General features: G+C 40.1%; 4 protein-coding genes across 5 annotated transcripts; 1 reads left to right on the top strand and 3 right to left on the bottom strand.

The window, feature by feature from the left end:
* maco1b (macoilin 1b) lies at positions 1-12,936 on the bottom strand. Its single transcript, XM_049595309.1, has 11 exons — positions 12,492-12,936; positions 10,952-11,093; positions 9,295-9,421; positions 6,899-7,022; positions 5,858-6,036; positions 3,730-4,294; positions 2,087-2,245; positions 1,511-1,693; positions 1,268-1,388; positions 475-649; positions 1-346 (listed from the first exon to the last, which is right to left on the bottom strand). The coding sequence occupies exons 1-11, from the start codon at positions 12,569-12,571 to the stop codon at positions 144-146; spliced, it is 2,058 nt and encodes a 685-aa protein (XP_049451266.1). The 5' UTR covers positions 12,572-12,936; the 3' UTR covers positions 1-143.
* A 918-nt stretch (positions 12,937-13,854) lies between these two features.
* On the top strand, positions 13,855-17,888 carry rhd (Rh blood group, D antigen). Of its 2 annotated transcripts, none has more exons than XM_049596198.1 (10): positions 13,855-14,075; positions 14,407-14,593; positions 14,806-14,956; positions 15,043-15,190; positions 15,362-15,534; positions 15,701-15,838; positions 15,913-16,040; positions 16,120-16,199; positions 16,507-16,580; positions 17,545-17,888. In XM_049596198.1, the coding sequence occupies exons 1-10, from the start codon at positions 13,925-13,927 to the stop codon at positions 17,569-17,571; spliced, it is 1,257 nt and encodes a 418-aa protein (XP_049452155.1). In that variant the 5' UTR covers positions 13,855-13,924; the 3' UTR covers positions 17,572-17,888. The 2 variants fall into 2 exon arrangements, with proteins under 2 accessions (XP_049452155.1, XP_049452156.1); XM_049596199.1 differs by lacking the exon at positions 13,855-14,075 and adding an exon at positions 14,283-14,327.
* Positions 17,704-22,341, bottom strand: tmem50a (transmembrane protein 50A). Its single transcript, XM_049596201.1, has 7 exons — positions 22,262-22,341; positions 21,611-21,716; positions 21,236-21,348; positions 20,479-20,546; positions 18,899-18,991; positions 18,587-18,647; positions 17,704-18,479 (listed from the first exon to the last, which is right to left on the bottom strand). The coding sequence occupies exons 2-7, from the start codon at positions 21,710-21,712 to the stop codon at positions 18,434-18,436; spliced, it is 483 nt and encodes a 160-aa protein (XP_049452158.1). The 5' UTR covers positions 21,713-21,716; positions 22,262-22,341; the 3' UTR covers positions 17,704-18,433.
* Positions 22,342-23,387: 1,046 nt separating this feature from the next.
* Positions 23,388-25,270, bottom strand: mgst3b (microsomal glutathione S-transferase 3b). Its single transcript, XM_049597069.1, has 4 exons — positions 25,019-25,270; positions 24,752-24,874; positions 24,416-24,488; positions 23,388-23,710 (listed from the first exon to the last, which is right to left on the bottom strand). Exons 1-4 carry the CDS (start codon positions 25,142-25,144, stop codon positions 23,610-23,612), a joined length of 423 nt encoding a protein of 140 aa, XP_049453026.1. The 5' UTR covers positions 25,145-25,270; the 3' UTR covers positions 23,388-23,609.
* Between the last annotated feature and the right edge of the window lie 1,136 nt (positions 25,271-26,406).

The following is a 26,406-nucleotide window of genomic DNA, read 5'->3' as shown; positions in this document are numbered from 1 at the left end:
AAATAAAAACCCAAGAAAAACAATGTTCTCAGCCGCAGACATGCCGAGCAGATTGGAAAGTGGTGGGCCTGCAGGAAAAATAAAAATGATGGGAAGATGGAGGCAGAGGCGGAGGCAGGGCGGGCCGGGGCGGGACGAAGCGTTCACTTTTTGAGTGGCTGGTAAACGGAGGCGTTGGGGTCTAGGCCGGAGGGATTGGTGTCCATGAACTTGGAGGAGTAGTGCGGGGCCACGGGGGTCATGCTGCTGGTGTCGGCTGTGTAGGAGATGCTGGGCATGACGGCCATCACTTCGGCTATCTTCTGCTTCAGATCTTTTATCTCCTGGTCCTTCTGCAGGATTTGACCTGAAGGCAGACATCAACAGGTTAGTCCAAAAACAAATTAACTTTGAGAATATGGTGCCAAATATTTGTAGGTGTGCCCACAGTAATCATGTGTGAATGAATATGTTGTTCATGGAAATCAGACTGACCTTGTGCAATCTCCAGCTGTCTCTTGGCGTCTCCCAGTGCAGAGAAGAGGTCCAGTTTGATCCTGGTCTCTGCACTCAGACTGTTCTCAAGGTGCTGGGTCTTGTCCTGCATGGCTGACAGCGCCGACATCAGCACCTCTGTGTCTTTTTCATTCTCCTTATATTTATGAAGCTCCTGACAGGTGGAGGAGAAGAGATACAGTTAGGGTCAAGTCAGGAGAGTACTGTCTGTGACTGGATGCTTTTGGACACCTTCACCAAGCAAACGGGATGACTTGACGTAGTGTAAAAATGTTATTAAAGAGAGCAGTGTGAAAGTGAGGAGTGCTCACTATGCAGCTATGTCTGGGGATGAAAAATGTCCTTAAAAGTACACTGCACACTAACTGCCTGAAATCAGACAGAAGTCCAGGAAATGCTTGGTCATGATATTGACACGGGCATGTTACATTTTGCTGCATCACTTCTGTCTTTTGTGAAGCTTTCTCAACATTGCAAAAGCTATATGTGTGCACTGACAAAAGCAGAACTGGCAATTTACTCAAGACTGCAACAGGTTACATTTCAGGGAATCAAAGATTTTATGAATCACTGAGCAGAATCAAAAAAGCTTGCCGATAAATTGTATGTTTGAAACCACACACTGTAACTCTTCAACTGTTCCTGACATAAGGCATTACATACGACCAAATGAACAAAGAGACAAATGCATTAAAACACAATAATATTTGTAAAACTTTGTACTTGATAGTAACAATTCATACAAATATTCTAATGAATAAAAAATCCTTACCTGAACTTTCAATTCAAGCTCTCTGATCTGGTCCTCCTTTAGCTTGATATCCATTGTTAGTTTCTTACACTCTGTTTCTAATTCAGTGATCCGCCGCCGCAGCGTGTCTGTGCACTCCCCTCTGAAAAATGTTGGTTCAGAAGTAGTAAATTTATGATAACAACAGATGATAACTTGATAGAAACTAGCAACGCGTAAATTATTCATTGAAAACTAGATGTCAAATGTCAGATGTGCACCTACCTGGATGCTGCTGCTAGTGCTACTGCTCTGGCTGCTGTGGCCTCCTCTAACTTCTTTCGTTTCTTTTCGTCTGCGAGCTGTTTCTCGGCGGTGGCTCGAGCCTCCTGCTCTACTTTCAGCCTCTTCTCCAGTTGGCCCACTGCCTGTTTGTCCTTTTGCTTTGCCTGTACGGCATTATGGAGCCTACAAGTGCACAGACACACGTATCATTGAAGAGCACATGAACAAGCAGGATATACAGAGTGGCAGGATCAGTATGTCTTACCGGTGCTTTACGTAACCATCACTGTTTCACATGTATTGAATATACCTGAGCAGCCCATGTTAAGTGTTTGTTTTTGTGATTTAATTGAAAAGTCTGCCCCAATCTGAGGGACCCTCTAACAAACATTGTCCTGTTAGAAGCTAGCTTGTGAATGTAAAACTGAAATGATTTATCTGCTCACAACTGCTCTTTTGCCAGTGTTAATTTTATACTATAACAGCAACTGCAATTCCCTAGTTAGTAGTGATCCTTTAAAAAATACGATCACTTGTGTGACTCTGTTTCATCCGACTGATACTAGCTCCACTTACTTGTTTTGCAGCAGCTCGTTCTCCTGGCGCAGCTGGCCCAGCTCAGTGCGTATGGAGCGCTCAGCGCTGCCCAGTGAGCCAATCTGGCTGCGCAGGTCCTGCTCAACCTGCCGGCTGGCCTGCAGGTCTGCCTTCAACTTCTTAACATCCTGCTCCAATCTGTCCCGGGTGAGAGAGTGAACAGAGGAGAGACACAATTACATGTTGCTTACATAACATTCAGCATGATTAATACATACATCATATACATTGATACATGTATGCTGTTAGACATTGTGATTATATTGACAAATATTGTGATTGCGATACTCGTCGCAATTTAAGTGGTTATGGGGACCATTGTCGCAAACAGGTGCCACAGAAAAGCAATAATTTAATTACTATTATGGTTAAAGCATGTTCATTTTCAATCTTTACAGACTCATAAATTAAATAAAGTGTGACATGAGTCAACCAAGAAAACTACAGGTTTACTTTAAGCTTTTAAGTGTTGCAGAAATGACGATGGCCTTCATTCTGAATTGAAAGTAGGTGAAGGAATCTTTAGAACCATTTCTATGTGCTACTCGCAGGATAGAATATCATCAGTCCTCTTCAAGGATTCAGCATTATTTCTTTGAGTCGAAGATTTATGATAAAAACGTACCAAGACCTTAACGTGGAATTCGATGTTAGATAAGAGTGTGAATTTATGTTGATTTATCGCTGTCATCTGAGACAGTCAACGAGAAAAATTGGTAACAAAAGTACTTTGCTGATTATCTGTCAGCATCAACCCAACAGTAAACCCATTTTTACACCTGAGAGATGACTCCCTTAAAAACAAACAAAAAAAAAATCATCAGCATTCTACCATGTTGTGTGCAAAAGACAGCAAACATCTAAAGAGTGACATTACATTTTTCAACACTCTCAGCCCAATTTAATCACACCAGCAAGAGACAATCTTAATGACCATCTGTTTGCAATATGTGGTTTCACAACTAAGGATGTCACAAGGTTATCAGAATAAGGCCTTATGCAGGCTTTTTTTTTTGGATGGACCTGTTTGGGTTATATAAAGCACCATCAATTTCTGATCCTTGTTTGTTTGCTCCAGGTGCACAAGCTGTCAAAATGTAACTGGTGCTCCATAAAAACATTGGAATCACTTGGTTCTGCGAAGCATTAAACAAACAAACCATAAAATAAACAGCAGCCTGCAAAAGAGTTTCAGTTAATGATACGCAAGTGAAGCAGCAAGCGATGCAAGAAAAAGCAAGCAAAAAAACACACATCATGCTTTGAAAGTACTACCATGAGATGAAAGGCTCTGAACTTAAGTATTCTGTTCATGCTGGAGGTGAGAGGTTGTCTGAATCCTGTTCAAACCTCTATGCCTCATCAGATCCACCCTGACACTACTCTGCTGACCAGAGATATTATACAAAATACCACAGGGCTACAGGACACGACAGAATATCACAGGAAACCATCAAAGGTCAGCTCTGATGCAGGCTTTTCTCGTAATGCAGCGCTCCTTCATTATCAAACATTTAGATAGACTACTTTCCTAGTAGTCTATCTAATGTGACAACTAGTGTCATAGTTTGTTAGTATGGCATCTTAATATAATCATCTGTGTCTGAGCATGAGTTTCTTACCTAACAAGTGCTTCTGGCTTGCTCAGCTGGTTGTTGGGGATACAGTTGTCCGTAGGATCCCTGTGGGAGCCGCCCGACGTCCCCTTCCCCACTGCTAATTTGTGCTTCTTCTCATTCTTCCCCATGGAAGAGGAGGATGATGGTGCAGAGGAGGGCACGCTGCCGTTGGTGGCACTATGGCCGCGGGGCGAGGAGTTAAGCGTCGCGGCATTGCTGCTAGCATTTTTGTAGTTTTTGGAGGAGGAGGAGGATGAGGAGCTGCAGGAGGAATTGTTGTCCTCTTTAAGCAACAGGTTCTCTGTGCTGCCCAGCTCTGTGGTCAGTCTCTTGTTATTCATATGGTTCTCCATATACTCCATCTCTTGGAGTTTAGAGTCCACTGATGATGGCAGGATGCTGTTGCTGTTGTGTTGCTTTTTAGCCTCCCCGCCACCCCTTCCCTCTTTCCCTTTTTCTCTATACTCTAACTCCGGCAGTGGTGCCGATGTCTTTTTATTGGCTGGGGCGCCATTCTGTGACACTGGAGGTGTGTCCACTTCTGATATTCCTTTAGCTGCTGCCGCCGCTGTATTAATAAAGAGAAATGAAGGGAATACATATGAACTATATATATATATATATATATAAAACCACCATGACACTACATCTTAAAGATACTCCTAACATTCTCTATCCTCTCTTGACAAGTGTGTAATTCTCAATATCTGAAACATGATGTTATGTAATCAGTGTGAGCACTGACTGAGGATTCACGTGTTCCTTAAGTGTTACTTGTGTGAAATGGACAGTCTTTGTCTGACACTGCACAACAAACCACACAGCTGTGTTGCATTTCAAGTCATCCTTTTCTTATTGTTTGACTGGTGAAAACTCCTTTGCTGGTTGCAATTTTCCACTAACTTCTTTGCTCTGTGAGCTCCTTTCAAAATCACACCCAATGACCAGATCCTCTTATGATCATTATGTGCATGTTGTGTTTACTTACCCTGTGAGGCAGGGACACCTGCAACCACAGACTTTGGATAGGGAGGGAAATTCTGCAAATGTGCATTGGAGTAATGTTGAGCTGTTTGACAGGACAGATTCATGACAGACTAAGCCTGGTCGTGATTTCAAATATTGTTCTGTTTCCAGGGTCTACCTTTTTGGGAACTGTTTCTCCTGGGCCCAACACAAAACCTAACCATATCCATGGGCATTAATGCCTTTGCTTAGAACTGTCTGATGGCTACCTGCCATCTTTGTCAACAGTCCTGACTGACACAAAATGACTGGCAGATCATTCAACTACTAAATCCAGAAATGCATCATCACTAGCCATTTTTGGACCAAGCAGTTTTGGGAACTCCATGTAAGGAACTGCCCACTCAAGAGCTCTCCCAAGAACTACACAACTTCAACTTTCTCTATTTGCATTTGCACCACCAATAGGAACGCTGAAGTGGCATTCTGTAAGCCAGCAGGCAGTTGGTATGGCAACACTACTTTTCGCTTTGACGTGTCAAAATGATATTGTATTTCCACCATCGCATATATACTCAGTGAGGTCTGGACTTCACTGAGTGTATATATATTCACTTCTGTTGTTCTACTTGATGATTTCTTTTTCATTACAAGCTGTTGTTTGTGTTTTGTGTTGTTTACATGGCAAATGGGTTTTTTTAAAAATGGTGGTTGCAGATGCTGCATTGGCTGTGTGCACCCAAAAATGTACATTTACATCTGATACACTCACAACACCCTTGGTTCCTCTTGTGCTGGTAGAGTACCTACTCTGAAACAGGAACCACAAAAAGTCCCTGAAAATGCCATTCCAAGAACTATAAGTGTTCCTAGTTCCTGCGGTGCAGACACAATAAAACAAGGGGTTCTTAGGACTATGAAAAAGTTTCTCCTGTCCAAAAACACCTACTGACTCAAGGCAGTGAGCTAGCTAACCAAACAGTTAGACAAGATAACACAATACCTATTTGAAGAAAGTTTAATTTCGTGATTCTTACATGTGTAATTTATCAAATAATATGATTTTGTTATTCAGTCTTAGTAGATAGTGTGCGTGAGCCTTGACTTTCCAGAACCGTGTGCTTCACATGTGCATACAGTATGTATGTGTGTGTTTGAATCTTACCTTCTTCTGCTTCTCGCTCTTGCCTCTGAAGCATCTGTTGCTCTGGAGGCAGAGCCTGCTGCAGGAGCTGCATGTAAAACTCGTTCTCCTTCTGCACCTCCTTCTGCTTCCGAAGGCGCATCTTATAGCTTACATAACTCTTGAAGCCGAAGCCCAGCGTGACCACTGGGTAGCCAATGCTACAGAGACAGACACAAGAAGCACACTCATAAGTCTTCTCTTGGGTCAAAACAACTCATCGATCAAGTTCACTGCTACAAAAATGCACTTAGGTTATCAATTATTTAGAATTCTTTATTTGAATGTAATTCAGGTTAACACATCCAAATCCTTCTCTAAGGAACTTCTTAGATTTAAAATTGCAGACCTCTCTTAGCGTTACACAATTTATGACTTTACACTGTTAAGGTGCTACTTTAAACCACTTTCAGGACTTTTCATAAAAATGCAAATTGAGTCCTGGGGAGAATCCAACAGGAACCTCAGACCTGTTTTTTTTATTGTTTTGGGTTTTTTTTAAAATAAACTCAGAAACCAATATGCAAACATAAAGTCTTCTGTGGCGCACTGCATTTGATCATGGCACAGTAAATATCTCTATACTTCCTGAAAGATAAGCGATAAAGCTTTATTTATCCAGAGGAAAAGAGCTGTGCAGCAGTTGCAATAAAAGTGGGAAGAGTGCAAATATACAGGGGCAAATATAAAGGTCTTCATACAGTTCCCATTTATACAGTAAGGCACACTGAAGTGCATGTATTCTTTAGAGCATTCAGGGAATCCAGCTTTAAACTGATTTATCATGAAAATGAGAAAAAAAGAGGCATGTGGCCCACCACATAACTAATCATGTGACATTGCTGATGTTGTGCAGTAATGAATTAAGCTGTGTAAAGATTTAGATTAGTCAATACAATGCTGTCTTCATCGTATCTCTCTACCATGCTGATATATTCAGCACCAAACCTAGACATGCCTCTCAGTCAAAGCAGGTCTCTCAAGTGGAGCTTTCCACCTGGTAAAAACAGAACAGTGGCTCACCAGTGTGCAGCAAAAGGACGACACAAGTCCACATGGAAGTTCTTCAGGTCTTTGAATCTGATGGCTGCCTCTATGTACACAAAGAGTATCCACAGAGACACAGTGGGCAGACAGACACCTCTCTCTGAAAAAAAGGAGGAAAAATATGTTATAGATAGGGAATTGAACATCACTACTGCCTGAACTGTATCCATAGCAACGAGTACCCAAAACTGTCAAAGTTGGCACAGGATGGTTGGTCATTGTTCACTCATGTCACCGGCATGAGATGCACGCCAGCCTTGTCGATTCTCTCCACTGACCAGAACATACTGGAGGCCTGTCACAAAATCAAAGTCCTGGGGGTAACCATCCAGCTTCACTTGTGATTGGACAGTCAGGTGTGTCCCATGCTGACCTCAGCCAACAGCGAGCATTTTTCTCTGCGTTGCCTGAAGAAAACTGGTGTTAAAAACCCTGAGCTAGTTGCCATCTACACAGACTGCATGCGTTCAATGCCTGAGTATGCAGTCACTCTCTGGCACAGTTCTTTGACTGTAGACCAGACTACAAAGCTGGAAAGTACACAGAAACGTGCTTGTAAAATCAGACTTGGCCAGAGATACTCGGGGTCCTCGGAGGCTCTCTGCACTCTCAGACTGTGTACTTTAGCAGAGAGACACACTCAACTGTGTCTTGACTTAACCAGAAAACTGCTTATGTCCAACTTCAGTGACTGGCTACCTCCCCTCAGGGAGCTCACAGGTCATCAGAAAAGGAACTCAAACAAACTGACTATCCCAAGATATCGAACTGAGAGAGACAGAAGATCACCAGTCCCCAATACGTACTCCTAAATGACAGCAAATTTTAGATTTGTGATGACAGTTGTTAGTTTTTAGCTTAGGTAATAGCAATTTTTAAATTTGGGTCTATTTGTAAAGTTGCAGTGTACTTAGTATTGATGATTTATAGTAACAGTAAATTTTTAGTCTATTTTAAATTTCATGGTCTATTTTGTATTGATGTCATATTATAACAGCAAAATAATTTAGTGTTTTTAAATGTCTTAATGAACCCGTGATAATGCTGAAAGGTCAATAAACTATCTGACTTAATCTTTCACACGGTACTACCTAAATATATTCATTTGTTATATTTATGTTTTACTTACTTTTTATTTTTTTCTATGTTCAGGGAAAGTTCTTACTTGTCTGTCTGTGTAACAACAATGTGCCTAAGCTTATCTTTACCACAGAATAATATTTTGAGGAATGGATGCCAAGCATTGCTGACTTGGCCCTGGTGCCCACTAAACAGTGTAGCAACCGATGTGACTTTCCCAAACAAACTTTTGAGAGTACAAATATTGGCAAAGTCTTTAAGGATTCCATCCTCCCCCTGCTGTTAGAGTCACTACTGTGCTCCTGATCTTATCTCACACATCCTGCTTGTTATCAAATATGTTTTATATTTATATTTTTGTCTGCAGCTTAATTGTAACTGGTCCAGCCTTCCAAAATACCACTCTCTCCATTGTACTGAAATTCATCAGGGAATGTCAAATTTCATCTGATGAAACAGCACCTGCCCAAAATTTTGCCATGAGAGTGAGCACTTGATGCATACATGCATACCTGTCCTCCTCCCTCTCACACACAGTTACAACAGGTAGACCATCATTCTACACAAACCTTAAACTTCTCTACACTCTACATGAATCTTCATTGATACAGCATTATCACCAAACACACGGGTCGGTCAGGATACAGCCGCTACCCATTGTCTCCTTGGCTGCAATAAACTGCAAGACACTGTCACTAGCAGGTTGTGGAGTGGTAAGTGATATTAATACTCTTACAGTGAATGTCACTGGTGAGTGAAGTTGGAAGGCTCAAAAAGCAACTGGGGACCACTCCGTGTTTCTCCCTCCCCCAGCTGGCACTAAGATTTCCATCTGACACCTGGCCTTTGGTCAACGCAGGGGGATGCCGCTAAATCAGACTGACAACTAATCCGCAGAGTGCAGCTCACTTACACTCAGCATGCAAAATTCTACGAAGCAAGCCAATTATTTGTAAATAAGATAACACAATACGCATGGGTATTGCACAACGCTTTTCACACCTGCTTTTCCCTGAAGCACTAAGTAGATGAGCGACATAAAATAGTGCAAGTTCTAAGAATCAGTGTGGCCTACGACTTATAAGAATTATTTATCCGTGTATCGCGGGAATACACAGAAAACCTCTTCCTTCTTTCTTTTGTTTGCATTGTTAAACAGAACTAATGTAGAGACAAATATGACTAATGTTACAGCAGGAGCCAAGTTCATCACTGGCCTTTTCCAATTTCTCATATGCAGCATTTATACTAACAAATATCAAAACACCTATAATACATTGGAGGGGCCTTACCTGTGTGCCAAACATACTGCACCCACACATAGGTACTGGCAGCGAAGAATAGCCATTGCACTGGGATGAAGAGGAGGCAAATGATGTCCGAGGTAAACGCCACACACACAAAGAATACTGAAAAGGCCTGGTGGGGAGAGGAGAGGTGGTTATGATACACCAGCATCATGTGCAGCAAGGAAAGATGTAGGTTGTTTTTACACATTAGTATTTCATGCTCAAACCTAAAGCATTACCTCAAAAGGGAAATATTTACAGGCTAACAACCAGCCTGAGATGTTCACAGAAGGGTTAGCTGCCATATAGTGCCTTTTTTGTCCCGATTTTGCTTTATATTTCATTGATGAATTCTATCACGAAAGGTTATGCAAATATTACATTTTTGGTTCTCCCTTTTTTTGCATCTCTGTGAGAGACAGACATACCAACAAACACACACCTACACAATGCATTTCAAGAACGGGCTGCACGGCTTCAATAATGGACTCAGAGCAAAATAAAACTATGAAAAGCATACAAAATTTAGATCGACAAGAAAATGAATGACTCGCAAGCCTGATCAGATCTGTAGTTTGCATACTATGTCAGATTAGAGTTGTGATCCTAGGAGGCAGCAAACAAGATAACGATGAAAAACAATTTGTCAGTTTTGAGAACGCAGTAGAACTCAACTGAACTAACAGCAAACTGACTGAAGGATCAGATTTGTTTTATCTGAAATGCATTATCCTTTGTACACCTGCAGCAGCACTCTCTGATATTTAGAGCTGCTCTCTCCAGTTTATCATCCCTGGTCACCTCCCAAGTCCCTCAAAAGATTCTTCTCATTTTGTTTGGGTTTGGCTATCTCAGAATCAATGTTACTATCTTGTCAGTTATTCTGTGATTCTGAAAGGATATCATCTGACTTTTATTCTTTAGTATCACTGTTCATCTTCCTAACTACGTAACTGATTACATTAACATGCATACAAGAAATCTGATTAATAGGAGGAATCAGGTGAGACAAGAAATCACATCTTTGAATCAAAGCTTACATATCTCTAGTTTATAACTGACAAATAATGCCACTGCATTAAGCTGTTTACATTTAGGTCACAACACGTGGACTGACGATGCAGTGATAATACAGGTGCTCTAGTGTGAGAAACACTTTTGTCTTACTGTATGCATGTGTCCATATTTTACAAATAACCATTAACAGTTCGTCTAAGGCAAATAAATAACAATATTTAGAATTTTTACTTTTCAAATTTAGTCTAATTTTGGATTTAATTACTTAGGATACAAAGATGCACCACTACGTGTACAAATCTTTCATTTTACTGCATCACACTGCGGTCTAGCTACTGTTAACTTCTTGTTCACAAGACATTTAAGAGATAAAGCTACCACAGAAAGGAAGTAATAACCTGGTTTCTTAATTTCACATGTCAATACAGCAAGTGTCACAGCAGCGTTACTGTGCTGAAGGCATCTCACTGGAAAAATCTTAACAGGATGATAAATTAAATCCATAATTAAAGCGCGCCTGTATTGTTTATTTAGTGCAACCTCTGCACGTTGATTGGTGAACAGAGAAAAATAAAAGGTTGAAAAGGGCTATATTCTTTATTCACTTATAAATCATTATAAATACAAAGACATTGCCACTCACCAGCCCCTGGTATCTAAAGGAGTCGTACACGCTCCGGATGAAGAGCCAGAATGGCCAGAGGTACTCAAATCTGAACTCCAGAACAAAGTCTGCCAGTAGCACCAGCGCCCACACCACCAGGAACTTCAGGTACAGGAAGGTACTAAAAATTAGAAAAATTGGATTACATAAGATGTTCTGGAAAACAAATTAAACACAGCATTACACAGTGTTTTTTTATAATAATGATGTGATTTGTGTTATTAAGAATGGTGCCCCTTACAGTGAGTATATATTGCAAATCATCATACTTCAAAAGAGATTCAGCTTTAATCTAAGTGTATGCGTGGGTGTGTGTGAATCAAGTGTAAGATGCATGTCTGGAGCCTATTGCTGCTGCTTGACAGATGAAATGCCTGTGCACACTGCACTTACTCTAAGCAGCTGACGTTGTAAAATGCAACTCCTCAAACAGAACAAGTACACCAAAATTTATGAGACTTGTGAAAACATTCTGGAGACGTCTATGTCTGCACTTTGACATGTTCTTATGTGGTGCTGCATTAAACATTTGCACATAGCAATGGTGCCAAACTACAGCGTGTGAATTTCTCAAGGGTTGTGGAGATCACACATAAACACAGAATGTTGCAATTCGTTGCTGGTTCTTTCCTGGAGCCACAATTCATGTCAGTTTAATAAAATAGATGTATATGATCGCAGCTGACATTTTTGTCTTACAGTACTTAGACCTCAAAGTAACACAGTAGGGGTGTTCTTTGATCTCAAAGCATGACTGTTGTGTTGTGATGGGCAAGCTGTTCAATAATTCAAGAACTGCCCCACATCTCTATGTCTAGGTGCCACGTGTGTAACTAGTGGCCTTTAACGTTTGGTTTATCAGATATGTAGGAAGTCACATAGAAGTGGAACCTGTCAGGTGTGACTGTGAAGGAAAATTAAGTAACTGTAAGTTATCTGGGTAATGCCACACAAGGTCTTCAGAAGTCAAACAAACAGACTACAATCTTATCAACCCATGTCTACAGTTAATGTTAACATGTGTTAAGCTATTACTGGATAAACAGGCGCATGTGGTGAAGTTAGAAACGACCAGCAAAGCTGCTGTTGTGCTAGCTAACAGAAGTTACCTTAGTTAACAGGGAAGCGAGTAAATGACTAAAGTGGGCAAAGGCGGCTAGTCAGGGTTATTTAATTAGTGCCCAAAAATCCACTACAACGTATTTCAAACAGTAGCGTTGTTGTAACAGAGACCTTATGACAAGGTTCAAAACAGGCTGTTTTGGGGCCTAGCGCTATGGCTAGCTTAACAGCTAACGTTACCTGCTAATGTACAACGAAAACATACCGCTAGCATACACTACGCTATCACTAGCAGTTAGCTAGGTTAATAAGCTAGCTAGCAGTGGCAGTTCATTGACATCAATGGTAGCGTCAGGAAGTTTCACATTCTGCAGCTATCAAGCCGCCAGCATCCCCACTGAGTGCCCCCCATTATTGTCGTGAAGAAGACCCCTTCGTCAGGCTCCATATAAGTTACCTGCCGTATATACCCTCAGTGATTCGGTTCCGTTTTAACGGCCGTCGGAGTTTGCTGCAGTCCGCATTGCGCCGCTTCATCCTCCTCCCCTTGGCTTTGGCCTTCGAGTAACCACTGTAATCTTATCCAGTTTTCTTGTGTATACGGACAAAGATAATAAATGAAGTGCCTGTGGTATATGTCGCTGTTATTATTTTTCCCTCACTGGAAACAAAGAAATAAATAAAGGACTCTATTCGGGAACCTCCTCTTTTTCTGTTAGCGCAGACTCAATAAGCCCAAACCGCGCTGTATTTTACGTACGTCCACTTGTCAGACGGCTAGTATATCCAATCAATCTATCCGCCGAGGCCTCTCTCTTTGACGGATACAGAGAAGAGCCATTTACGTTGCACCGTGGCCGGTCGCTCAGTCCTCCTCCGCCAAAGACAACAGGGGAGAGCGAGGAGGCGAGGGACGTTGTGTGTGCAACGTCTCGCCGTTAAACCAATCAGATCTTTGTGGACAAATCGGGCAGAAGCGATTGACCAATGAGCTGATCATGGAGGCGGGGTCAGAGGTTTTAGCTTTGGTTTATTATGAGCAGAAAATGCGGTCTTTGGGACAAAATTCCCTTTGTGCGTGACACAAGAACAGTCATTCCGACATACGGAGGTTATTTATATCAGGTCCTTTGTGTGTGGGTCTTTGACAGACATGCCCCAAGGCCTTGTATGCCATCTATGTTTTGTTGCCAGGTTAAAATGTGTGCATAGTGTACGCGCGTGTGCGTGTTTGACTAAAAAGTGTGGGTTGCAGTTGTTGCTTATAATATGATGAATTTTACATGGCTTTTTGTTAATCATTGCCTTAGGACCATAACAAAGAAGCATGATAAAAAATAAAAGCGTATGAGATTTTGTTTCAAAGATGTATGGACAAAACTAAAGTGACCTTAGTGTTTGTAGCAACGATACAAATCGATATGATACACATTTGCGGTGCAATTTGTGATTGTATTTTATGGCATACGTATTCTAAGGATGCCAATTAACCTATTAACGCTAACAGTCTAGATGATAGGCTTATGATGCTGTATTTGGTTTTGTCATGAGCCCATGATAACTAGTCATGTCTTAATTAGTGAAAAATTGAAATGTGTACATCAATAACAGTTGTATGTATTCCAGATTAATTATGAATTGTGATGTAATGAAAAAAAAAGTTACAGGCTCTGCCATTTCTACTCTACTGTAACTTGTGTCTCGTGCCAATCGACAGTGGCCTGTTTTTTGGGGGGGGGCGGCTTATCCCGCTAGACCTGCTGGTCTCGACAGACCTGTTCATGCCCAGCAGCTGATAAAAGCGAAAGGATGTTGCACCCTGTTCAAAGCGCCTGGGCCACACATGCGTCAGTTGGAAGTTAAGTACACTCTGCGCAAAGAACATCTCCAATGGCTCCTCAATACGCACCGAGTTTACGCTTTCGTCTGGCACCTTTACTGCTGTTTCTGCAGACAGGGTTCATTGTCATATATGCGTTTTGCACTGAGATCGAAAGCAATGTAAAAGTAGATGCAATTACCTTCAGGAGCGTTTACTCTGGTAAGTAGTTTGGGAAGGGAGGGGGGGCAGTTGGGGTTGAAAGGTCAGGTGAATAACTCACCAGTGAAAAAATTAAGCTATACTGCATATAGGTTCTTTAAAAAAAGATTAATATAATACCAGGATCTAATAGCATGGGGAGGGGCTGCAGTTATTGCTGTTGGTCAGTGATAAGCTCATGCAACTGGTTCTTTAGTAGCAGATGACCTGGGTTGTTTCCTGAAAATTAGGCTGCAAGCATGCAGAGACACAGTAAAAGTATCTGTTTCGTATATTGTATTGTGATTCAAGTGTTTGACGCTTTTTGACACCTACTTCTTTTCTCTTGCAGAGTTCCAGGATGTGAATGTGATGGTGATTCTAGGTTTTGGCTTCTTATGCACTTTTCTAGTGCGGTATGGTTTCAGTGGCGCTGGATTCAACCTCCTTGTGGCTGTCGTGGCCACCCAGTGGGCAGTAATACTCAATGGAATTGAATCCTGGTATTACAGAGGAAAAATCAGGATAAACTTGAGAAGGTAGGTCATCTGTTGAAGCAGCCATTTTTTTCAATTTTTTTAAACTGGTTTCACACATTTGTTTGCACAAATGATCTCTATTTGTCCTTATACAGTCCTATAGCATATATTGCAAATAAAAATATTAAACATCAACAAAACTGTAAACATATCACAAATCTAAAATACATATTTCACATATATAAGTCAGTGGTTATAATGTCTGAATATAGCTTAATAGTTGCTGAGATGTGTGCAGCCTCTGCCCTCATTTCAATTGGAGCTGTGCTGGGGAAGACTAACCCTGTCCACCTCATCCTCATCGCCCTACTGGAGGTGTCAGGGTTTATCCTGAATGAATGGCTCCTCCAGACTCTGCTGAGTGTAAGCAACTTTAAATCCTGTGTTTCACATTTACATTAGTACCTCAGGCCAGGCATATGCTTATAATGCTGTTTTCTACCTCTAAGGCCCAGCCTCTGAACAGCATCATGCTGCTTCACATCTTTGGGGCCTTCTTTGGACTCATGCTGACCTGGATCCTGTATCGGAAAGGATCCGAGCAGCGATTTGAAAAAGAGAAATTTGACCGCAAAACAGGATTATTCTCCATGTTGGGTGAGGTTTAGGCTATGGTTTTCTGATGTAACTGCTAGATATGCTTTTGTAGGATGGTGCAGTAAGTGGGATAGCTAATGGAGACTGCTAACAACTGGAGAGTTAAGTTTAAACCCTGCATTAGAAAACATCTACCTTATTAAAGCAGAATCTGAATTCTCTGTCCTCCAGGGATCGTGTTTCTCTGGATGTTTTGGCCCAGTTTTAATTCAGTCCTTGTGGACAGTCATGGTCCTGGGAAGAAGCTAGGAGCCGTTCTCAGCACCTACCTGGCCCTGGCTGTCAGTGCTGTAACAGCAGCTGGTGTGTCTGTGCTCTCCAGCCCCAAGGGAAAACTAAACCCGGTATGACACTTGATATGTTAAGACAACATTATGCCCTTTCAGGAACAGAGTCACTATTGGCTGAAGAGTACCTGTTTAAGTACCAGAGGAGCCACTACAAAACTCAATCAGTTCACGTAATGAGATCTCATTGATAATGTAGCATATATTGTCACTCATTTGTCAGATCCATATGCAGTCATGCATCTTTGCTGGCGGTGTTGCTGTTGGGGTTTCCATGTCTGCGATTCATCAGCCATGGGAAGCCATGACAATCGGATTCACTGCTGCTCTTGTATCGACCATTGGATTCCGATACCTCAAGGTTTGGATCACCACATGGACGCATGTACCCCTTAATCTATATATCACATCTCATCATAAGTTCTTATTTTCCAGATCCACATGCTGCTTGCATTTGAGTGCCATGACACCTGTGCTGTCCTGAGCACACATGGACTACCTGGTCTACTGGGATGGCTGGCACATCTCTTTCTACAGATTAAAGACTGTGACGATCACACAACGTAAGAACGTTAATTGTGTGATTGTGTTGGAACACACAAAAGTAGCGACGGTCTGTGTAATTTGTCCTTTGTTTCGTAGGGCAATCCGGTTTGCTGTATTTCACATTTGTACTCTCCTCATCACCATCACTCTGAGTCTGTCCATGGGAATCGTTACAGGTAAATTGTCTCTTCAGTAATGTTTCTATTATCAACAGTCTGGCACAATCATACTAGAAGACAGAAGGTCCAGTTTGAATTATTTAGTTGGAACAGGATGCCATCATCAGTGAAATTTGACCCTACACATATCTTACTTTAGGTTTTTTAGTATTTTACTGAAATCCAGAGGGCACCTCGTGTCACCTCATTTTGTAGTGTGCAACAATATAGAGGTTGACAACCACAGATTTATATCGTCACCATATTATGAAGTATGCTCACCATTTATAAGCTTTCCAAATGACTTTTATGTCGTTGTTTCAAGGACTCCTACTGAAGTGGAACTTTTGGAGAACGCCCCAAAACAAGAAATGTTTTGATGATCAGGCTTTCTGGGAGGTAGGCAGTCAAGACTTTGGCCCAGTTCCAATCTCCACACTTAAAGACATCGATGCACATTCCTGCAAGAGTGTGTGAGGGTTTAGGGCTGTCCCACTGATAAATCTTGAAGTGCGTGAGGACACTCCCATCGTCATGTTGAGGCCTGTAGGCACTTTACGAAAGCCCACATTTCTGCAGGCTTTGCTTGAGAGAATAACCCACAATTCATTGCGTTACGACAGTATAACACAGGGTTACCAGGGAAAGCCAAGAAGTATTAAAAAAAAAAAAAAAAAAAAAAGGAACAATATTTATATATATATATATATATATATATATATGGTAAAGAAGGCAGACTGGCACATAGGTGTTAAGCCTGGCATATTAAATTTACACAGAAACACTACATTGAGATTTCAGATGGCCCATAAAAAACACATGAAATCAGAGGAATGCTGTGTTACATACCTAGTTTATTCATCAAGCATTTCTTTTGATTTCGCCTAATGATGCTGTTTTGACAAAAATGACTAATTTGATTATCTGACAATTGGCTCCTGTCCACTCTGTAAGGCAAGAGCCTGGGAGACATTCAAATCAGGTACTGACCAATGAGGTGCCTTAGCTGTAAAGAAGGTAAAAACCATAAAATAAAAAGTCCCAAATCCACAGTTAAACCAATTATAACATGTTTTGGTATTACCAAGGTAACATGATATGTCATGCCATAGAGCTGTCCGATTCCTATCCGTAACATTTCACACCCTTGCAGCCTTTCGCACTCAAACATTTACCAGATGATGTGCGTTAGGTCCCTGAGGGTTCAGGGTTTAAGGCCTTACAAGGGGGACATTGGGATTGGGCCTTCATCTACTTATCTATAATGATACTGCACAGAAATTGACTTATTATGTTGTGTTGTGCTATTATGTGAAGAAAGGTAACTTCATAAAACTGAACAAAATGTTTTCATGTTTTGCAGTTTCCCAATCTTGCTGTGCACAAATAAGAAGACAGGAAAAGAAATAGATCAAGTCTGATCCTGGAAGTACAAACTATTTTTTTTGTGTGTGCATTCATATCAATGTATATAATTTCATACAAGTTATTAGATGTTTTTTATGTGTGCAAGACTAGGATTAAAAAAAAAAAAAAAAAATCAACATTGAACTGTGAAAGCATGAATACAGACTCATTTAGTGCCCAGTATGTTTCTGTTTAATGCTGCCATGGTTGATAAGCGTTGCAGTCAAATACAAACCTCCAGTACACATATAATACCATATAGTTGTGAAACCTTTGTTGACATCATGTGAGCAGTGTGAGCTTTTTAACCTTTACCAATAAATGTGATTGACTGCAAAGTTTCAGAGCTGACATAGAGTTCTTTCATTAAAATACAAACAACCCCATATGGATACATTCAGTTAATGTGTACAGTAATATGATATATTGCCCTCAATGATATTTTGTACCACAATAATTTATGTTGTTCCCACTTAACAGACTGTTCAAATTAAAGGGTGTCATAAAAATAAGTAAATGTGGACAGTTTGGAGAAGTAAAGCTCCCAAAATACACATTTCGTTAAACACAAGTTGTAATCCATTACAACAACATGGCTACACTGTCTGAGTGCAAATAGACACATTTAGAGATGTGCCACATTTGAAAATAGTCAAAACTTTAAAGGAAAACTTGTGCTTAGTTATGATTTAGCCATTATACAGCACACAATATAAATTAAACATGTTAATTTGAAAGCTAAAAAAAGTATTATATATAAAGTAAATAACCACTAAAGCATATTGTGTTGTACAATATTGAAAGCAGAGTGTATAAACAGTGAACATGAAGACACACAGACTCCACTACTGCCACAGATCCTCTGTACGTCCGAACTTGAAGACCAAACCCCTGAATAGGAGATAGGAAGATAATGTAAGAAAAAGATTTCCACAAAGTAACTGTTGAAGTGTGAGCATGGGTTTGAAGTAAGACACTGCTGAGGGACATTTACTTACCCAAAGAAGATGAACGCATTTTGGAAGAAAATGGCGATACCAGGGTACACGATGGGCTTTTCTGCAAGAGACAACAGATTTAAGGGATTACAAAATAAGGCTGCAATAAAGAGTTGCTCATGATTGTACTGTACAACATTTTGCTCACTTCATACAGCATGTGTATAATTAGTTACTAAATCACACTGGCTTCCCTTTCATCTCTGCAATCCAATTTCAAAGAACTGCAAAGTTGCTTAATACTGTAAAAAGTGTCTCACTTTCTCACCCAAAAACTTATTACTGAACAGTAAGTCAAAAAACAGGCCTTACGAGGCACTACAAATCCTCCAAACAGAATCCACATTGAGGCGATGAGGGAGCCAAAGGCTAGCATGAAGCCAATGAAGAGCCAGACTCTGGCGCCTGCAAACAGAGATAAGAAAGGGTACGTTACTGGGTGATGCCACAACAACGCGTCGTTATGGGTTTGTGTTTTACTGCATGTATGCTGTAATAGTAATACGAGGAGATAGTCTTAAATTAGGGCACGACTACTGTAGAAACCAGATGTGACAGTATTAAAATATCCAGTGAATTAAAGGGAACCTATGCTTCTCCTTATTTTTGGTCATATAGAATGTTACAATGTGGGGTGTGCATTTTAAAGCTATACTTCTACAAAATTGCAATTTGTATATCAGTAAGTCATGCCGTGCTACCTTGAATTCATGAAAGAACTTTGTATATTTTGCATGTCTCCATGGAAAACAGTGAACATATTGATTTATTGGTTGATTGGGGAACATGTTTAACAACAACAAAAACTATACTGAAACAGCAATTACTCATTTATCAAGTTGTATGCTCAGTACTTCCCAAACACACACATTTTCACAAAATTAAGTGAAGTCTGGCTTTGAAGAGAGCAAAGATAACTTTCATTTTCAATTCAGTTTTAATTAGTACCCTTCTATTGGAAATCCATGTGTTTAGGAAGTCCTGAGCATATGACTGGATAAATGACACTTGGATTATACTTAATAAATTGTGTGAAAGCTTGTAAGTGGATGTTTTGATATAGTTATGTTTTTAAGCATGGTCCCCAATCAATCAATAAATCAATATGTTTGCTGTTTTATGTGGAGGCATGTGAGAAAAACAAAGTTTTATTCACAAAGTCAAGGTAACATAGCATGACTAGCCGATATACAAATGATAATTTTATGGATAAACTGTTCCCTTAAACATGGCCAAACTTTCAAATAATAAGGTAAACGTATGTCAAGCTTCAGAACATTCTGAATACTATGTTTCCAATGTTCTTTCTACTTTCAAGACAAGCTGACATCAGATCTTGACAGAATTCTTTATATGATCATCTGCAACAGGTATGTTGTTGCAAGTGTTTACATTATGTAGCCTACACTGCTACATAAAGCTACATGCTAACATCAGAGAAATATGTGATCTTGGTCGCCAGTGTTGTTAATTTCTCCCTGATTTCTGATTATATTCCTGCTCCGGTTGTGTTTAGAAGCTTTTATTTGTGATTTTTCAGTGTAGAAAGTGCCGCTGTTCCTCATTACCGTCATTCCCCGGCTCTCTGGTGCATGACACCAAGAGTGCAGATGCAGAAGACCTGAAAACACTGAACAATCAGAGCAGACTGGGCCTTTTTGGCATTACAGAGACACTAAAGGCACTAAAAACATAGTGTCTCAGAATGAGGATGAATACAGGTGTTCTACCACAGACAGTATGAGGAAAATAGATTATTCTTTAAACGTTTCAGCATGTAAACCCAAAATACAAGTATGAACCTGAAAATTAGCACAATAGGTCCCCTTTAAGTGTTTGTGGGGAAATGTACTAAGATTATAGAGAAGTTCATTGCATCCCATCATACACACCTGTCTGTCCAATGCAGCCCTCACTGTAGCTGTCTCCTCTCACTTGGCCGTTTGAAACAGCATTTATCCTAGATGGGTCAAATGAGACAAAAAAATTACAAATATATTAGAATCCATTTAGTAAGTTATTTTTACCTGATTGCTTATCTTGACAGACCCCATGGTAATTATTGGATATGTCTGTCCCTTAGATTGTGAGATGTATAGGCAGTATGAAACTCCCAAACTGAAGCATCTAAGTCTCTGTAGCTCTGTCAGGGACCTGGCTTGGGAAGTACAGAGTGTGGGTGGCTTGAGAGGTGCCGATTACCCCCCTGAGCACTGCCAAGGCGCCCTAGAGCAAGGCAACAAGCCACAACTGCTTGGGAGCAGCCCCATCACTCTTGGATCTCTTTCAAACTCCACGTCTATGGGTCCTGTGTGTATGTGTTTCAGGCCTTTGCTTGTGCCTAAAAATGTAATTTCCCCTCCAGGTATTAATACAGTAATTCTTCTTCTTCTGCCTTGCCATGGCTCTGGAGTTGCTCAGTTGATGGTTTAGTTGGTGAAAAATTAAGGAGGCCATCCACATTTGACACCACAGACTATTTTTAAATAGAGACAGGGTGACAACTACATAATCACCATGACAAATGAGCAAATCCATGTGTGGAGGGAGGCCTGACAATGGGGCTTTAAGCTTAAGAAACACCAAATTATTGAACCTTGTGATGAAAATGTTTTGTCAAACTGAAGAAACTAGCAGAATATGTCTTACATGAGAAAGGCCACAGTAGCAATGACTCCACAAGTGTGATACGCATGATGAAACTCCCCTTCATCAGGATATTTCACTGCTGCGTCGATGATGATCCACCAACCAGTGAAGAACTGAAACGAGATCCACAGTTGTCCCGAGGACTTCAATAACAAGACTGAACATGAAAGTCAGCAAATGTGTAATTAATATGTATCCCAGTCTTTTAACAAAGGAATCCACAGCTTTGCTTACACTTATCATGAGTACCTAAAGGCAGACATAGATCAGGGGAACAAGTCAGAGTAGCATCTATAGGGCAGGTAGACTGTAGCTACAGTGGGGGACTCTGTAGCTACAGTCTACCTGCTATTAATTAGGAAAACAACGAAATACCAGAACTCCAGCAGCTACAGATGCGATGGTGTTTCTTCTTTCTCCCCAGTCCACATTGCACTCGCAGTCTCCGCACCGGATACCGTCCAGAAAACCTGACATGACTCTGGGAGAAGGCGTTGTGTCCAACAATGCAGAAGTGAAAACAACATTAAATAACGTAATAGGAATAACCAGCCATGTCGACTTCACAAATATACACCACATTTAAGTATCACATTCAATCTCACCCAAAACTAATACCATAACTGAGATCAACTATAATTGTTTTGTATATGTTTGTGCGCAATCGCTGTTCAGTAGGGATGATGCTTAACTCCCTAGCTTATATACCAAGCACCAACGATCACCAACTATTTTTACAATAAAGCTCGGTTACATCTGTTCGACAACAAGGCTGTCGAGGTAGCTACTTTATAGTTGTAAATCCATAACGTGTGTGTGTTCATGCAGTAACGTTAGCTAAAAACAGGGCTGTGTCGTCGGTTCCTTTTGTTCATCGCTTTGGCACGAGCAAACATTTCCTTGAAGGTTTCTCCTAGCTACGAAGTTGGTAGAAATAAGAGCATAACGACAGCGGTAGTGTCGAGCTAAAACACACACCCCAACAGCAATACTGGGTTCTTGTGACATTTTCAAAGGGATTCTTACCTTTTATTTTCGGTTTTTGATGTGAACCCCCCGGATAAGCCCGACTTTGCTTCCGATAGAGCTCGGTCGTGCACATGCGCAGTTCCTACACACCCATTTGATGAGGAAGCCTCTAAGACGCTGTTGCTATTGGTGCCTTCAGGGTTAGTGGAGAAAATGGGAATTTGTGCCATATTAAAAACATATGAAATGAACCAACCAAAAATCTTATAATCTACGTTAAATGACTTGGATTAGGGAAAAGATGTGACCAATAAATGAGCGCATGGTAGTGGATAGGATCACCGTATAACTATTTTTTACTAGCAATGGTGAAATATTGAACAACGTACTACATGCGCACTTTCTTCAGTGTAATACAACAGCGCAGTAAAACAAACACTGAAAATATGTGCTACCTATGTTACAGACAATCACCAAACTATACAAAGCCGACACCGTAGCAATTTTCTTGGTCATTTCCAAAGAAAATTGCTGCACACACGTTACTTATGGTTTTTATGCTGGAAGTACGAGCTTAGTACTAGTTCGTGAACGTAACGCCGTGGATGAGCCTTTTGTAGTGACTTTTCACATTTATTTGTGAACCTCTTGCAGACTGCAACACATGCTGGCCTCCATCCTGAAAATAATACACGAGTTCCTTTGTAACTAATTTAACATATAAGCAATAATACAAACAATAAATACTTAAATACGATTACAATAAGAACTGACTAATGAAAAAATACATATATATGAAAGAGACAATGATAAACAAGGGATTTATGTGTATTTTAGTTACTTGTATATAGGCCAATTTGTGTTTGACTGCTTAATTTGTGGTTTAATATGTGGGTGCAGAGCAGCTAAAAATTGTTTAAAACCTGCTATTTATTGACACAAAAGAGGTAAAATCTAACCTTCATGTTAGAAAGTTGTTTCTTCTCAAATAACCAAACATAACATTTTCTAAGATTTATTATTATTTGTGAAAATGACCTGTAAATGTTCCTGAAGCCATTTGCTTTACACTCTAGGGGGAGATTTGTGCCTCACACATCATGTGTGAGTCACATGGGGGCCTTTCATTATTCACAGACCGTTATTCCTGCAACTGTGAAAAGATTACTTCAGACAACATATCTGGGGCTCAGTCAGCATCTACTTTATTTTCAGTGATCACATTGAGAAGACATTCACAACAAAAACTGTAATTGAAAGATATAAAGTTAGTGGTCCCTAAAAATATGTTGATCATCATGATTTGAAATTAGTATATAAAGAACTGTACAGCTACTTTATAGTTTACAAATTTCAAAAATGCCATGCAAAGCCAGGCTAATGAGTAAACACGATGACAATTGTCTTAAAAGACTCCAAGCAATTGCAAGGCTACAGATATGGACAGAATGATGACGCCAAAGTATCCAATGTAGCCATAGGCCCCATTCATCCTCTTGGCTGGATCTGGAATAAAACATGAAACAGATTTCACCAAAACAGAACTATATGAGGTATCAACTAATACAATTCACACAATACACTAAAAGAAATGCTAACATTGTTCATAGGGATTCACCCTTTTGGTCTGATTTTAGAATTCACACCTACTATTTTGCAAATTACACATTTAATTTCTTGTTTGAAACCATTTAATTTAAGCAGTTACAATGAGTTAGACCCCACTGATGCATGTTTTATTTTTTTTACTACCATTTGCTCAATGCTATCTTCTGTAAATGATTGAACAAAACTAGATGAAGAGTGACAAAAGTGGTCTACCAATCACTGTACTGTAACCTCTGCAACACCTGGACTGCAACCTTTACACTGCTAATCCTATAATATTATGAGTATTATTTTCAGGAAATTAAAAATGACTTATGGCCAGTTAAATCTCTTACAAGAATGACAGGATGAAATTACACCGCTCTGTATTGGAGTAATTTTATTGCCTACCTTATTAGCAGTGCAGTGGTAGATTGTGTTTTATTTCTTAAGGGCCTCTATAAAACTTTGGACTATGTGCTATATTGCAATCAACACATAGATAAAAATAACATTGACATCTGTATTTTAAATGCATTATGTCAAGAAAGAGTGGGCAGACTGAGTTTAGGTGCTTTTGCTCTTAAATAAATCCTTACACATTACATTAACACAAAGTCTTACCTCCTGTATAGTAGCCCCAGGCATAAGAAAACCTGCTGGTCACCCAGATTGCCCCCAGCACAGATGCTGATAACTATGATTGGAAACAAAGAAAAAAAGAATTACAAACATCTGGAAACTACAGGGGTGATGAAAAAATGCTTTGTCACTATGACACTGTCTTTCTGCTTGACTACTCTGTTATCTGGAGAATCCATGCCAAAGATCATGACAGTTGCTTGCCCTTCCCACACACCTGATGTAGTTGCCCTACTAGTATGACAAAAGAATATAGAAAACACACACACAAAGTAATTTGTGGCTATGTATGTTTAGATGTGTAAAAATGATACATACCGGGTAGACAAGAGCTGCAATGGTCTGGAAAACAAGCCACTGAGGGTACACTTCTAGAGTGTTCTGATGTGCCCTCTGGATACAGTTGAACACCTGCTCCTTGTCACTGTACATAGTGGGGTACTGCAAAGAAAAATGAAGATTAAACATAATATAAATACCTAGAAACACACATTAAAAACGATCCAATGCAATTACACATATCCAGCATTGACTTTTCTTTAATTTGTTGCCATTATGTTCCACTAAAAGTCAAATTTTAAATACCTTCACGTCGTATTTCTTCCTGGCAGCCCCAACCTTGACTGCTAAATACCCCAGCATGATCCAGCTATAGAGATAGGTAAATATGGCATATCCAAAGCTGGACGGCAGTACAGTCAGGATGTCCATCTTTGCTCGGTGTGTCAGCCTGCGTTTCAAGTTTTCAGAACACGGAGGCGTGCAAATCAAACCACACGGCAAGCGAATATGTAGCGGGAGCCAAGAGAAGACGCAGGAAGTAACAAAGTAAACAGAGTCGAGGTTACATAAAATACCGCGAGATCTCGTGTCTGACGAGGTTATATTTCAACGGTGTACCATTAAAATCTTTCCCCTTTATACTAACGTTACTACTACTACTACTGATAATAATAATGATAATAACAATAATAATAATAACTTGCTTATGGTTTGTTTTTTAGCTTTTATTTATTTATTTTATTTTTTTGCAATCACTGCATTCTGCACTTTACCCTATTTTCACTTCCCACTTTTGACTGTGGATCCAAACACTTCTGCAAATTATTGGTTACTGGTTATTATTTGATGCATCAAAAGCATTTGATCGCATAAACCATAAACCATGAAAAGTTATTTAATAAACTGTGTCAGAGAGGTGTTCCTGGATACCTAGGTAGAATCCTGGTGTGCTGGTATGCGAAACAGACTATGAGAGTAAAGTGGGGAAACTCTATATCTGCCCCATTCCATGTAACCAATGGTGTTCGGCAGGGGCGATTTTATCACCAGTCCTGTTTAACATCTATATGGAGGACTTTTCTGTCCAGTTAAATAATTGTGGCACAGGATGCATGGTAGGAGATACTCTCATCAATCACATAATGTATGCTGATGATCTTGTTATCTTTTGTCCATATAGTGCTGGTCTCCAGCATCTGCTGAAGATATATTCACAGTATGGTACTGAATTTGACATTAAGTATAATGCAAAGAAAAGCAATGTGATGATTGTCCGTAGTAGGGAAGACAGACAATCAATCTTTCCTGATTTTTTTCTGTGAGACTCAGCCCTCACAGAGTGTGATGAGGTGAAATATCTCGGTCACTACGTGACAAATGATCTCTCCGATGATAAGGATATTCATAGACAATGTCGAAAAATTTATGCTCAAGCAAACACGCTGTTGCGCAAATTCAGCATGTGCTCAGTGGATATAAAGATTTGTCTGTCAAGTTGAAATATTGTCAAATAAAAAAGGGCACATGCGGCATTGTCACTTTTGGTGAAAGCATATTGTAGAAGTTAAAAACAACATCTTTTCTTTCGCCCAAAGTGAATCGACTCCTTTCGTTAGTACTACACAGAGCCGTTGACACAGTGAGTCGATCAAAGGGATCACGTAATTTGGATGAACACGTGACTGGAAATT

Source organism: Epinephelus fuscoguttatus, linkage group LG14, assembly GCF_011397635.1.
Source record: "Epinephelus fuscoguttatus linkage group LG14, E.fuscoguttatus.final_Chr_v1".
NCBI lineage: Eukaryota > Metazoa > Chordata > Actinopteri > Perciformes > Serranidae > Epinephelus > Epinephelus fuscoguttatus.
Note: the sequence above shows the minus strand (reverse complement) of the source record. Positions and strands in the feature narration are given on the sequence as shown.

Excerpts from the sequence above, each read along its gene's own strand:
- maco1b (XM_049595309.1), bottom strand. The coding sequence starts at position 12,571 with ATGAAGCGGCGCAATGCGGACTGCAGCAAACTCCGACGGCCGTTAAAA. Across the intron at positions 6,037-6,898 it reads CGTCCTTTTGCTGCACACTG|CATTGGCTACCCAGTGGTCA; the intron begins GTGAGCCACTGT and ends CTGTCTCTGTAG. Across the intron at positions 4,295-5,857 it reads AGAGCGAGAAGCAGAAGAAG|CGGCGGCAGCAGCTAAAGGA; the intron begins GTAAGATTCAAA and ends TTATTAATACAG.
- rhd (XM_049596198.1), top strand. The coding sequence starts at position 13,925 with ATGGCTCCTCAATACGCACCGAGTTTACGCTTTCGTCTGGCACCTTTA. Across the intron at positions 14,957-15,042 it reads TCCTCCAGACTCTGCTGAGT|GCCCAGCCTCTGAACAGCAT; the intron begins GTAAGCAACTTT and ends TCTACCTCTAAG. Across the intron at positions 15,839-15,912 it reads TTGGATTCCGATACCTCAAG|ATCCACATGCTGCTTGCATT; the intron begins GTTTGGATCACC and ends CTTATTTTCCAG.
- tmem50a (XM_049596201.1), bottom strand. The coding sequence starts at position 21,712 with ATGTCAGGTTTTCTGGACGGTATCCGGTGCGGAGACTGCGAGTGCAAT. Across the intron at positions 20,547-21,235 it reads GCTACTGTGGCCTTTCTCAT|GATAAATGCTGTTTCAAACG; the intron begins GTAAGACATATT and ends TGACCCATCTAG. Across the intron at positions 18,480-18,586 it reads AATGCGTTCATCTTCTTTGG|GGGTTTGGTCTTCAAGTTCG; the intron begins GTAAGTAAATGT and ends TCTCCTATTCAG.
- mgst3b (XM_049597069.1), bottom strand. The coding sequence starts at position 25,144 with ATGGACATCCTGACTGTACTGCCGTCCAGCTTTGGATATGCCATATTT. Across the intron at positions 24,489-24,751 it reads TTGCAGCTCTTGTCTACCCG|TTATCAGCATCTGTGCTGGG; the intron begins GTATGTATCATT and ends TTCCAATCATAG. Across the intron at positions 23,711-24,415 it reads CTGGGGCTACTATACAGGAG|ATCCAGCCAAGAGGATGAAT; the intron begins GTAAGACTTTGT and ends GTTTTATTCCAG.